Source organism: Vidua chalybeata, chromosome 7 (genome assembly GCF_026979565.1).
Source record: "Vidua chalybeata isolate OUT-0048 chromosome 7, bVidCha1 merged haplotype, whole genome shotgun sequence".
Taxonomy (NCBI): domain Eukaryota; kingdom Metazoa; phylum Chordata; class Aves; order Passeriformes; family Viduidae; genus Vidua; species Vidua chalybeata.
Window position 1 is genome coordinate 31139410 of NC_071536.1, and position 13955 is coordinate 31153364.

A 13955-nucleotide genomic window follows, 5' to 3' on the forward strand; every position below is an offset into this window, starting at 1 on the left:
TATCTTTATTTGTCATACTAAAAGATGGAAGGATGATGACATTTTGAAAAAAGGGAGATTGCAGTAGATTAAAATGCTGATCAGAGGAAAAAAAAAGACAAATTTGTGTCAGAGGCATTGTGTTACAGTGCATCAGAACAAAGCACGACACTTGGATTTCCCACTGACCTCTTCAAACCCACAGCTTATTTCCTGCTGTATAAAAAGGGAGAAACAATTATTCCCATTCTAAACTATCTTATTTGAGTGGAGAGAAAAATATCTTGCTAGTGTTTGTGAAGTGCTAAAGGAAAAATCCCCAAGCAGGGTGGAAAGTAAGTGCAAAGGCTGTGCTTGCCAAAACTGAGAGGCTGAGGAGCCAGTCCTCCATCTACCAGGCAAGAAATAACTCCTCACTCAGGAGAGTCTCTGGAGATGGACACAGCTGGGAAAATAAGAGAGATCTCCTGGCTGAGGGAAACTGAGAAGGAAAAACTATCCTAATAAAGGTGCTTGTGGGTAAACAGGAGGTTGACAGATTGCACCTTACATAGATAGAACCAGTCCAGAGACCCCCAAGGGTTTTGTTGGGCAAATTGCTTTTGTAACAATTGGGTGGAGGCTTTTTGCTGTGGGACAACGAGTGTGTATGCACACAGCAGATGTGCCATTTGTCTCCTGGAAGCAGTTTGCTCATGCTCTTACAAGCAGAAGAGTTTTGATGCCAGTTCTACGGTGACCTTGCCAGCAGTGTTGACACTGCCAAATGCCCAACCCAGCCCAGGGCCCTGGCACTCCATGGGGGCCACGCTGCTGCTGTACCTGCCAAGCTCTGAGGAAACACAGGAGACCCAGAACAACTCCCAGCCAGCATTAACTCTACATTAATGTTAGAGGCAGAAAAAATTAATGACAGTGGTTTAGCATCCCTGCCCAACATCTACAGCTCAGGGTAGTCTACAGCAACTCACTGGAGTGTAGGTTTAATCCTGGGAGAATGATCTACAGCCTTCCCAGCTCAAACAGAGAACTGCCAAAGTCACTGAAAGTCGTGAGCTCGTGAGTAATCACATGCACAACCTCCTACTGGCATCCACATTTTTATATCAAAGAAGCACATTAAAAATTACAGGCTGAATATATTTTGCTAAAATAGTAACAAGATGCTTTTGGACCCTGGCACATTGCTGATTCAGGGCAAAAAACTCTTCCCAATTTATCAACCCTCTCTCCTGCAAGAATCTGAGACTTACCCCATAGGGATTACGTCAAGCACAAGGGAAAACTCTGCCTAAAGCATGAGGAGCTCATTACTCAGAGAAGGACATCAAGATTAGCTCCATCACTTCTGCTGCAGATTTAACCAGGTATAAACCATACAGTTTGTACATTCTTCTTCTAATCAGCTATGTACTGTAGGTGAATTTCCACAAAAAAAAAACCCAAAACCACAAAAGCGAAAACAAATCCCTTATTTTAGCCAATATATATTCATAGTTTCCTTGTTTGGATACATTCAATGCTCAAGTCAGCAGGTATTTTATTTTTGTGGCGGGAAAAAATAGTAGAGTTGTGAAAGAAATAGAGAAAAAGCACGAATATAAAATGAGCTCTTCATATGTATTTCAGATGAAGTGTCCTCTACTCTTTGCACTCTGATCCTAGCTATGAAAAAATACTGCAAGGATGGTGTGTGTAAAGGTTTGTAAGTTTCAAGAACAGGTCTACCTATGTACTTTATTATGCATTGTCTTGTGCTTTTCTGAACCTTTTTTAATCACTTATATATCAGTGTTTATTTCCTATGTGTAGGTTATAACTTTCTCTGTGTGGGATGGTTTTAATCTTTTTGTTTATAAAGAAATTCTGAAGCCAACTGGTGCCATTTAGTGCTACTGGATTGCAGCTAACAGTAAAACACTGAGTTATTTATTACAGTTGCACTGATATAGAGGATCTGTCTCTGGGGATTAAACCACAGCTGTATACACTCATACACATAATTATGGGGGTGTATAGATATACTGCAGATACATGTGGACAAACACTGATAGAGAACACAGATCCTCATTTTTTAACGAGGTATAGTCACACAAGATCAATCCCAATATATAAAATAATAAACTGTTACAAACCACAGTACCATCACCAAAATTCTGATTTTTTTTCTGAAGGATTTCTATTTAGGGTGAATATAAGTTGATGTCCTTTACTTGGACAGAGGGGTCAGGATTGAAGCAGCTTTCTGACATCACTCATAATTTAGCAGAACATCCTTAATTTAATAATTTTCACATAACATCTTTACTTGCAGTCTTAGGATAGGCTCTGTACAGAACATCGAGTAATCCACTGCTGACCTGCATGTCAGAGTCCAGCCTAATGCCCTTCTCAAGGAACACATTAATTCAGAAGCAAGCAGCATTGCACCCTGTGCATTTGTCTCACCTTTACAGTGCAGGAGAAAATGCCTGTTCATGGGGCTGAACTTTGCACTGAAGTACGTGCACTGGTCCTTCAAAAAGTTACACGAGAGACACTGACGGTTCAATGACCCCACTGTTGATACACTGGGGGAAGAAAATGATCAGAAACATTTTACATTGGAATAAAGTACAACAAAGTAAACTTGGCTATGTGGACAGGATCCAAAAGCTGCCCAAAGCACCACTGGCACTGCAGTAACTCAAAGTGCTGGGGAGGTAACACCAGCATTAGTAGGAAACAATGAAAACCTCACTAACCTCAGATTTAAGCACTGAAAATAAGGTGATTTGTCCCCACACTTTAAGTTGCGTGATTAAACCTTATAAATATCTTTATTTAGTAAAACACAGACATGTTAAATGCTTGCATTTAGGTTTAGCTTTTTAGATGATTATAAAGGACTAGTGAATATGTAGGTGGTAAAAACATTTTTTGTTAGAAACTTTTCCATTTTTCAGAAAATGGCAATTTTAATTTTGAAAAGCTGTGGCAATTTCTTTGTTACAGCTCACACAAATTAATTTTTACACAATGTAAATGATTACCGAAGCACCACAGCACTTATGGCTTGGGATGAAGAAGCTGATAACACAGTCCCATGTAGCTCTTACCTGTGCAGCTGTCTTCCTCTTGGTGACTCTTCAGTGCTTAAGAAATAACTGTGTCCAAAAGAGGAAAAAAGTTAAAACCCAGATTTAGGTAGTGTTTAGAGAAGTGAGAGACACCGTAATTAACATTTTAAAAATTGTAAGTTCACAAATATCCACGAAGATCAAATACTTGTATATAAACCCAAGTTCCAAGATTAAACTTAGATTGGTTATTTCAGAAGCTATAACATTTCCTGTTAAAACCTTGATGAAAACAGGATCTCATGGTTTTAATTTGTGTGATGCCCAGGAGCTCCATAGCAACCAGGACACCTCTCTGCATACTAAAAATACAGAAGAGAAAGTTTCTGCTTCACTCCAAGAGTTTACAATATAAACCCAAGTAACAGATAAAGGCCACAATGAAATTATGATATATATTACAATAAGTCTTATGAGATCTGAGAGACTTTTTGAGCTGTAAACCAACTTTTTCTTCTATCTACTTTGCATGAGTAGAAAGAGACTTTCCAAGAATACCAAGAGAAGCCCCTTGGTGTTTCCCTGATGAGATCCCCACAAAGTTTCTGCTTGATGGGCAGAAGGAGGCCAAGGCAATCCCCTCCAGTGGCTGAGACAGCTCATGGGACATCTGTCACCTCTCTGCAGCATGACTGCATCCAGACCTCATTTTTACCCTGGGCCTTGCAGAAATACCAGGAAATTCTCTATGGATGTATTTCCAAAACCCATAGAAAGATTTGGAAAAAAAGGCTTTTCTCCAGTACCAGTGGAAAAGATGGGACTTATTGCAGCCTCAAAAAAGTTCTTGTTGAAATATCATTTATTTTAAAGCAAATGAGAATTAGATATGCTTATGTATTTTTTGCCATGGACAGATAAAAGTGAAATTTAAGCAAGATCCACTGAAGTCAAGTGAAGCCTTTAGACATTTTGTGTTAGTTCTAAACTCCTCCCCAAAAGCACCAAATATGCATGGCATTTCCTTCTACTCTATCACTAAGATGGGCTGTGGAAAGAGTTGTCTGTGGGTGAGAATCAGGAGCTCTGATAATCTCTACAAATAGTTTGAATTCATGAAGTTGGATCAGATCCCCAAAACTCTGAGACCTCATGAAGTAAAGATGTGATGTTTTATCAAGCACTAAAAATTTATTATGACTTCTTATTTGGATTCCAGGAAAGAAGTCACCAAAATGTTATTACTGCTGCACTGTGTGTTGATTCCTTTTATTCTGAAAAATACTGAGTCAAGTGATATCACATTGTGATTCTTTCCCACTGCATAAAAAAAGCATTTAGGAAAAGAATGGCAGATGAATTGTCTTAAAACTGCACCGTACATACTCAGGTGTGTCAAAGTTATGGTAATGCTCCAAAATGAAAGAAATGTTGTTTAATTTTGAGTTAAATGGATTCAACTTTAATAACTTGAATATTTTTATAAAAAAATGGAATAGTGCTTACATCTTTTGAGTATTTTCATCATATGCCAGGATTTTGATAACTTCCCAGTTTCCCGATGTCAGGTGTCTCACACTGATTTGTTCACTTTTAGCCTGTTGAGAGATGAAAAACATTAACTTTCACCTTGCTACATTCTTCTTTGCCTAGCAGGATTGCCTGCACATGTCATTACTGATTACAGCTTTTTAAACTTTAATATGCAACATAACATCTTTAAACCACAAACCTCACATTTTGACAGGCCTGAACTTCACTCATCCTTTCTGTCCCATCTATAAGCCTTTCAAAGTCATTAAAATAATCTTGGTTTTCAGAACAATTTTTCTTTCAGTTGCCCCCATGTCAACAAACAATAGAAATCAGGAAACAATGCATGTAAAATCAACTCTGGCTGGAAGCTGCAGCAGACTCTTCATCAGTCATAGGTTAAAATCTAAAAACCCTAAGCGAGAAGCTTATTTGAGGGTGTTTCCTAGTGCAAAAGGTAAAATCATGGCTCAGGCTACTGAAGATTAAAACTTCAACCCTCACAGCTTGAACATACTTTATGTGGATTTTTCTGTATTAGGGTTATTATGCTTGGTCTGGATATACATATTCTTAGTTTTCAAATTCAAGACAAACTTTATAAAGAAAAGAGATGACATCCCAAAGGTGATACTCAGGCCTACAAAAAATCATAAAGGCAAAAACGTTGGCCTTTTTTTAATCCATGTATTTCTGAACTGTGCCCTGAGCTCCACATCTAATGCAGCAATAACTAAAAAGAAGCAAATGCACAAAGATACCCTATGAGACACGCTGGGAACTGATCTGTTCCAAGGAAAGGTCCACAAGGCAAGAATGACATAACAACTCTATGACAAGACTTGCAAGTACCAAATGAAATCAGGATGTTGTGCTAGGTGCTCTACTTATGTTTATGATGAAAGCTCCCTGTTCAGGAAGATTCTGATATTCAGTGCTGTCTCCAGGGATGATTAAAATACATATTAGTGATTTGTTGTAAGTGACTATTTCTTCTCTACAGAGAGAGAAGCTGCAACTGCTGAAATAGATATTTAAATATTAAGATCACAGAATCTAACAAGCAACAGCAATAAAAAGCACAGCCAAGCGTTAATAAACATGGTTATTTTTCAAGGTTACAGCCATAATAGATAATTCATTAAGCTTGAAGAAAGTTATCCCCTTGATCCATTAAAGTTACTTTATAATTCTTATTTTGTGGTTGGAAAAAAAAGGAGATTTTCTAGAGTTCCAAAACTCCATGAAAGAAATGTCTAGATACATAAGACATTGTTCAATCCCATTTTGAGATTAGTTTCTTTTAAATATTTCATAAGTTACTAAAAGCATTTGAAAACAATAAACCAGACATCCAGCCCTCTCCATTCATACAGTAAATAATCTATGACAGACAGCAACCTTTCAGGCAGTAGCTTCTCCCTGCATAAAGATTTAATTAGATATCTCTGCTAACATGCTCTGTGTCATTGACACGTGCTTTTCTGAAGTGCAGTCAAAGAAATGCAGTCTGAGAAAGACCAGCATTCGTTGTAAGATTGAGAAATCAGCATCGGTGATCAAATCAAAGCGAGTCATGAAAATTTGCTTCTTTATCCCTGCAAGTCCACATTGGTTCTGTTTTAACTTTCCTGCACATGAAAGCTGATTTCTGTCAATGGCTGATGTCTCTACTGAGTGGCACCAGAGAAGGAATGAGAATCTCGGTGCCAGATTCCAGAGTTACCCTTTTCCGTCACAGAAATGCTGTGACCATGTGGGTACTGGTGATCTGCTGACTGCTTTACATTCTGCAGGGCACCTGCTGTGCTGCTGTGTGACAAGGTGTCTCACAAGGTGTGACAAACATCTAATGTGACAAAGGGCTTTATGTGCAACGGTTAATATACTTTTTATGCCTATATGTTTGCTTTAGAAATAATGGACAATCAGATTAATGCAGTGTGTAAAACACATCATATAAACATATTTCCTGCCCTTTACTGCTCTGTATCAGCCCCATTACCACACAGAATGTTGCTTACTGATGAATAATGGCTGATATATGGGATATCACATTTCCTTTTTCTCAGGAGCAGCTACATGCTTAAAGCCAAATTTGTCATTGGTGATACCATTCAGATTTGTTTATTCATGCTGATGGCAGGCAAGTAGAAGTATTTTTTAGGTTTGGAGCTCTGCAGTACTCAGGGTTCTAATTCTGCCTAAAAGGGACAGAATATTATATTCTGAAACATAAGTGTGACTTTAAGCATTATTCTGCTGGAATTAAAAGATGTGGTCTGGAATTAAATATGTATTTAAAAGTAGGCATGTATTTAATTACCTTACTGAATAGGAGTGGGCTTGATCTTTGCTTAAACATTTTTCTGAATTAGGATCGAGTTTCCTGGACTTTTTAGTAGCAAGAAATGTCAGAGCCTATATGGTTAAGACAAACTTGATTGTATCTGTAACATCCTTGGAAATGTTGCAAGTAAACTTTCAGATCTAGATCACTATAATTTCATGTATTTTAAAGGTCCTTATTAATACTGTGAAAGATACCAAAATAAGACTTGATTGATGTACTGGTTTTGCATTAGAGCCACCCATAGAAGTGATTTTTTCTGAGAGGAGCTATTGAGAGCTCCCTCTGTGCCTAGCAAAACCAGTTGCTGGCTGGCTTTGAGAATAAGCATGTTAATAAGCCAATTAAAAACTAGATCAGCTTCTGTGAGACTCACAATTTAAAACTAACAAACCCTGGGAATTCTCTCTTTTCCTTTCGGCCTGGGAACAGGTAACAGGGCCAGTCCAGCTTTCTTTTAAGTACTGTTAATAATGTTTTGAGCCTCCTTTGCCTTCCTCCCAATCCTATCTCACAGCAGGAAATGGATAAGTATATTCTAGTGGGTGCACTGGCATTTGGCCAGCCCTAGACCCACCACAACTGACTAAATGGTTTTGCTCAGGTGTGAATTTTTATGTGGTTATTATATCAATACACCTTTACCAGACCATCATCTGAGTTACTGTTTTCTTTAGGAAATAGAATTTGACATGTCTTTTATCTTCACTGACTCTTTCCTGATATATTTACTCTAGTGAATGAGGATCTTTGTTCTCGTTTCTTCAGGTTAAACTGTCATTAGAGTTCTTTTGTTCTTGTTCTGTCTGCAGTGCACTGTGAACATATTTCAGACTTAATAATGTTTATACCAGAACACTGTCATAAAGGCAGATAGAGCTGGATATTTTGATGTTTTGGGTACCTTGGTAATCCCTCCTATGTCATATGGCTCTGCTACAGCACCTGGATTAACGCTCCGATGATTTAAATAGATGCCTTGGAGTGTTCCGTTCCAGGGCATAATTTCCTTTATTAGTTCATCACAACTTCATACTGGTGACCTTCAAAGTCACACTGCAAATTTATCTTCTTTCAGATTCTTCTTTGGAAAAAGTAATGACCCTGGGAAATGGAAGCTGCTGAAAAACGTTGCAAAGGGTAATAAAAGTGTCCTAACTTTCACACAAATTTTAAGTTTGGGTATTTGGGTACTTTAAGTATTGGATATATTGGGTATATATCCCTTTACTGTTTTGTAAGAGCAGGTTCTGAACAGACATTTAAAATTATTTGTTATTTAAAAATATGCATATATAGTGTATTTAGAGAAGGTAAAATTAGTGTTTATTCTAGAAGAAGTTATAAATACATCCCACTGCACTGAGAGACAACCTGGACAGGACAAATGACCATGACACAAGTGTTCTGATTAAAGTGAAGTTCAGGCCTTTCCCTGGGCCCCAATAAAAGTCCCAGATGACCAGTAGGATATCATAAGCAGCCTGACCAGAGCCTTACCTGCACAATGAACATGGCTATGTGGTGAAACTCGCCACGGCCGCCCTGCTTCACTGGCACAGTCATGAAGAACTTACTGCCATCCTTGGAGAAAACGGGCTCTTCGTTCTGCAAGTGTAACACTGTGTTAGTCTGGCACACTTCTCATTACACTTCTTAACAAAAGATCAGCCCAAATTTTTTCATCTCCTTGGTTTTGCTGTGCTCAGAATTCAGTTGGAGAAAACATTCTTAGGTTTTAAGTATATTCTGCTATTTTTAAGTATATTCTGCTAAGTTTAACAAAAACGTGGTGGCTAAAGCTGAATATAGTTCATGCCATGTGCAAGCCTGTCCTAAAGGGTTACAGCCCTTGCAGAACTCTCCCTCACAATAATCTCTAGTAATTACCTCTGGTATTCTCATTCCTAATGCAGGGGGACTTTCCAGAACAGTGTCCTTTATAGACATACAAATAATGACAGAGACAACTCCTACTGCTGAGGAGGAGAACAAAAGTTTCAATGGTTTGGACTCACTGAGTGCATGTTTAACACCCACTAATTTTGATAAAGTTGTATGGAAAAAATAAGCACATTGAAGTGATATTCTGAATCAGGGTTTTATCACAAACTGAAGCCTGATGTGATACCATCTCTCCATGTCTAGCTTTGCACAGAAATATTAAAGGAAATGGCTTGCTATAAAAGCATAGGGGTTTTTTTGTTAAAATGATTTCTCATTTGCACATTGCAAAATGAAGCCTGAAATGTAGTTTAAATGGAATGTGTTTCATCCAGTTATTGGACAGTTCTTCTGAAGCTTTGAAAGTGGAATAATTGGCTGACATATTAGTTAAACATATTGTTCTGGGTATGAATTTAGAAATATTTTACTTTCTCCCTCCAATTATAGCCCAAATGACCTCTAATCTTTGAACTCCTCCTTTAATTTGCTGAGATAATTTTTAAATCAGAAACAAATCACAGTAAGTAGGACATGCCTGGAATGAGATTCATCTGGTCTGTCTTCCACCATCCCAGACTTGGGTAGTTAATCAGCTGTTCATCTAAATGCTTACTGAACTGAATCCAGACAGACCAGAAACTGAAGGGAATATTGCCTCCAAAACCCTCACAGGTGTCTCAGGATTTTATTAGCTTATAAAATAACACACAGTTAAATAAAAGTGACAATGAAGCAATTACGCATTATGCACCCAGAAATAGCATTTATACTGTACCTGTTTAGGAAGCCACAGATCTGACTGCATTTCATATTTCTAAAAGAAAAAAAAATAGGAAAAAAAAAGCTTTTATGGAATAGCTATAGATAAAAAATATTTCCCACATTCAGCAAAAGGTCTCTAGTAACTTAATGGGGTTTTTTTTCTACTGTGTTACAATCTCCTCATCTCTTTGTTGGCACTTGCATTGAAACAAATGATAATTTAATTACAAAGTCAGCTGCTTTATTCAGAGTTTTTGGTAGAACACCACAGGGGAGCTAAGAATGCCATTTCAGTCCTTTCTGATTAGCTATCAAGAAGCTTTGTACAGGCAGCTCTATTTGTTTTTTACCTCTAGGCATCATCTGACAACTGGATATTTTAGGTCCTTCATCAACACTGGGCAAACAGCCAGCATCAAGCTCAAATTGTGAGACCTTTTCAAATCACAATCCAGTGCTTTAATGGGTTGTAGTGTGGCATTAGTGATGAGAAAAAAAAATAAAAACAAATTATTGAGTTTTATTGTTCATACTCATATTTCACATCATGCCATTTGAAAAAAAAAAAAAAAAACCAAACAACAAAACAACCAAATATCATGCACACATTGTTGGGGAAAAATATAATACACATCAACTGTTGCAAATTGACATAGTCACAGTGAAGTAATGAAAATTTATTAGCTATAGAGGAAACTGTACATATATGGCCTGAAAAATGAAAATCTGTAGCTATTGCAGTGGTTGGTTTTATACATTCCTTTTTGAAACTGAGGACGTGTGCAACATTCTAGAGAGAAAAAAAAAAGGTTTACAGCTGAAATCAAATGGTGTGATACAATGCTAAATTCCCACAATATTTAGCCTTTCCTCATCCATCAGTGATTTCAAAAGCATCACCTTATCCCAGAGGGTGCAGTGTAGGAACCCTCCAGGATGAGCCAGGCCTGGGCTGTGCTCACAACAGTGAGAGTGCATCACTATCCTTCCTCACCCCCCTATAAATGTCCTTTGCTGCACTGCAAGTATTCTGGAGTGGGACTTCTCAGTCTGTCCCTGTTACATTATGTCCTGGATTACAGCTCCCTGGATACCTACTTCCAACAAGTCCAATTGACCTTGGAGCACATAAAGGTTTCCCTCAGAAGCAGCTTCAGTGCTTCAGGACCAACTTTCTTAATAAAAAGACAAAAGGCTCACAGGCAACCAAATCTCCATGGTCACAATCTTAATCCATACTTTGGGGATTCGTTCATAGTTTCTGAGTGAGGAAAAGCACCCTGTAGTAAGCAGCAAAAGAAGAAGAGGAGCTTGGAAATAATCTCTAACACTTCAATATGACTGACTTCAGTAGCAGACACTGATGGGAGCCTTTTGACTCAGAGGCCAACATTAATCACTCATAACCATTTACACTGCCAAATTATATCCTCTGCTTTGGAGCATCTGTTGGTACTGATATCAGCATGTACAGAAAATATTTATACTTTTAGCTGGTTCTGGGAAGAGATTGTGACTCAGAATGGGAAAGCAGCCAAATGCATTCAAGATGCAAGATTGACTGTGAAAATGGGGAGATGTAATGCAGGAGTGTCAGAAGTCAAAGTCTGGGTCTAGGGGTGGAATGTGTCTGGATTCAAAGAGAAAAATGTATTTCAGTTTGGCTTACATTCAAAAATGAAATATCCCTGTTGCCTTTCAATTTTTTTCCCCCTAAAGTTATTTAATTCTGCAATCAAACTTGAAGGAGTTATAAGGATTTTACACCTTTTCCTTAAGTGTATGGAAGTTGTGAGAGACAGAAAGATCTAAAACAAAATTCTGCAGGGGGAGAGAGGAGGAACCAGTCAGCTGAAAATATCTGTGAGAGGACAAGCTTGTCACTGCTCTAGCTATATCCCAAGTACATGATGTTCAGCAACTGCAGCTTCCAATGAAGCTAATGAATGAACAAAGCTTAGTAATTCTGAAAATGTCACTCAAAGTTGCTAACTGCATGAACTCATTTCACCACATTTGGAATTTTCTCACATCCATTTCCTCCCTGTTGACTAATTATATTCAGCTTGCAACTACTGCATCTGCAAACTGATTTCCAAATATCTTTTTCTGAATATGAAAACAAAATGCAGAAGAAACCTTGAAAAGAGATCTTGGGGGAAAAAAAAAAAAAACCAACACAAAACTCAAACAACTTACCCTGGTACAAGCTCCAGTTGTGGTTTCACAAACTGTAAGGATGGAGATATTCTGAGCTCTGTTTAACCATCTCACCACAGCCTTGGTGTTGCTTATCCATTTCACCATGGTGATGTAATATTCCCTAAGCAAAACATTTGAAAACACAGTGTTCAGATCATTGATATTTCAGATTAGACTTTAGGAAAAAAAAACATATATACAGTTCATTCAAATGCTGAATTTGTACTGCATGACAGTGCCAGTACTAAAGGATGGAGCAAATAACCCCAAATGTCCAGCATCTGTGTTCCTAGAAGTGGGATGGCTCAGTGTGATGTTCCCCTGGGAAATTTTTGCATATATATACAAACTTTACCAACTGTGAGACATATGCTTGCAAATACACATGAACTGTGTACTTTCCAGCCAGCTTAGAAATAAGCACTGAATTCCAACATAAGCCATAAACAGTATTTTCCTACAACAAATAACTTCAGATGACACACATTTTTGCAAAATAATCCAGTCCTACTGCCAAAGGGGAAAAAAAAAGTTCTACAATATTAGAGTTTATATTAGAGTTCAGCTAGAGCCCACTTCAAAATTATAAAATAATAAGTATTTTGTAACAGGACTTCTGGAGAAAAGGGAGGTCCCTCCAACTATCAATGTGTTCCTGTTTCTGTTTTAACAAACAGCTCATAATATCAGCCAGACTGACTGTCCCTCAACACCCCTAACTGAGCACATGAGGCTTTCCTTGGGCTATGGAGGATTTGCCTCCCTCCTCCCCAGATCCTGCTGGGCTCTCAGGCTGGGGATGTTAAGAGAAGACCTGTTGCAGTCTGTCATCCCAGCCCAGCTATTTCCTTCCCTTCTCCCCTGCTGGCAGCTCTCACAGTCCAGCTGAGTTATGTGCAACAGTGGAGTCAGCTTGTCTGGAAAAAACTCAGACCCCCTTTAAAACAGGGGGCTTAACTTGAATATAATTAGCTTTTAATCTATTACTGATAGAGATCTCATTACTCTTTGACAACAGGCTTTTAATTATACATTCAAAAAGCTCCTTGCTAGATCAGAGATGCTGAGCAGCACCAGCAGCAAAGCTGCACACAGGGGAGGCCAGAGACAGGAGTGCACTGCAGCTTCACCCAGCCTGGTCCTGTGTTTGCAGAACAGACCTGAACAACTCAGCATGCAGATTTCTTTGGCTTTCATATTTGACTATTTAATCTTACTGTGGAGCAAAAATGTATGCACAAGTAAAACAAGATCTACCATGACACCAGGTGACACAAGCAGGAGAGCAATCAGTTTGTGTCTCCAAGCTTCTCAGGCTCTATTGTGCACACCTCCAGCTTCCTGACAACCCCACTTCCAAGAGGAAAAATTAATTGCATTCTGGACACAGCACTGAAGCAAAATATAAAATGATGTTTGTCACTGAACAAAACGTATCTGTACACATGAAATGGAAGCACCAAGTAGGAAACAGTAATTGCATGAAATACAACCAGGTACCTGAAAAGACTGTCAGGCTTTTTGTGGCATTAACAGTGCATAGTAGGTGGTAAATTTTTCTAGAGAATGAAACTTTCAGGAGTAAAATTTACAAGTTATCCCTATCTTTATATCACAACAACCTGAACAGGACTTGGGAAATATTACCAAGCACCTTTACAGGATCCCTAAAAGAAGAAAATTAATTTTTCATTGAATTTATTAATTGAATTTTTCATTTAATTTATTCAATCTTACATCAAGTTCCCAGATGCTCTAAAAATCAGGGAAACAGTTTTATGTCTTCAAAGGTCCTACACCAGACACAATTTGGGACAAGTTGAGAATCTGAATGTTACTTTTTGTGGTTAATTAACAGAACCTCTTTCCCCTTCCCTTGCCCCTCCCTCCCTTCCTATTTCTGTGGTTTCTTTGTGTAGGAGTGAATCTCTCCATAACAGCAGATAGTTATGACCTGTATAACTATTTCTAATAATAGTTTAGTAAATAACCTATAACTATTTCTAAAAATGTTTCTGCCCTGAAAGATCCTTAAAACTATATGTGATAATGAACCATTCAATTTCATTCTGAAAGACTCCCATGACCTATTAACTAATAACTCCATAATGAAAGGGTTAGAA

General features: G+C 38.1%; 1 protein-coding gene across 2 annotated transcripts in view; it reads right to left on the reverse strand.

The window, feature by feature from the left end:
• The window catches only part of DPP10 (dipeptidyl peptidase like 10), a 440873-nt gene that overhangs the window by 21487 nt on the left and 405431 nt on the right, over window positions 1-13955 (reverse strand). For both annotated transcript variants that reach the window (XM_053947934.1, XM_053947933.1), the window contains exons 11-16: window positions 11830-11953; window positions 9644-9682; window positions 8422-8529; window positions 4545-4636; window positions 3078-3125; window positions 2428-2549 (exon numbers count right to left, since the gene is read on the reverse strand). In XM_053947934.1, the coding sequence (XP_053803909.1) occupies window positions 2428-2549; window positions 3078-3125; window positions 4545-4636; window positions 8422-8529; window positions 9644-9682; window positions 11830-11953 (533 nt within the window). The remainder of the gene's footprint in view (window positions 1-2427; window positions 2550-3077; window positions 3126-4544; window positions 4637-8421; window positions 8530-9643; window positions 9683-11829; window positions 11954-13955) is intronic.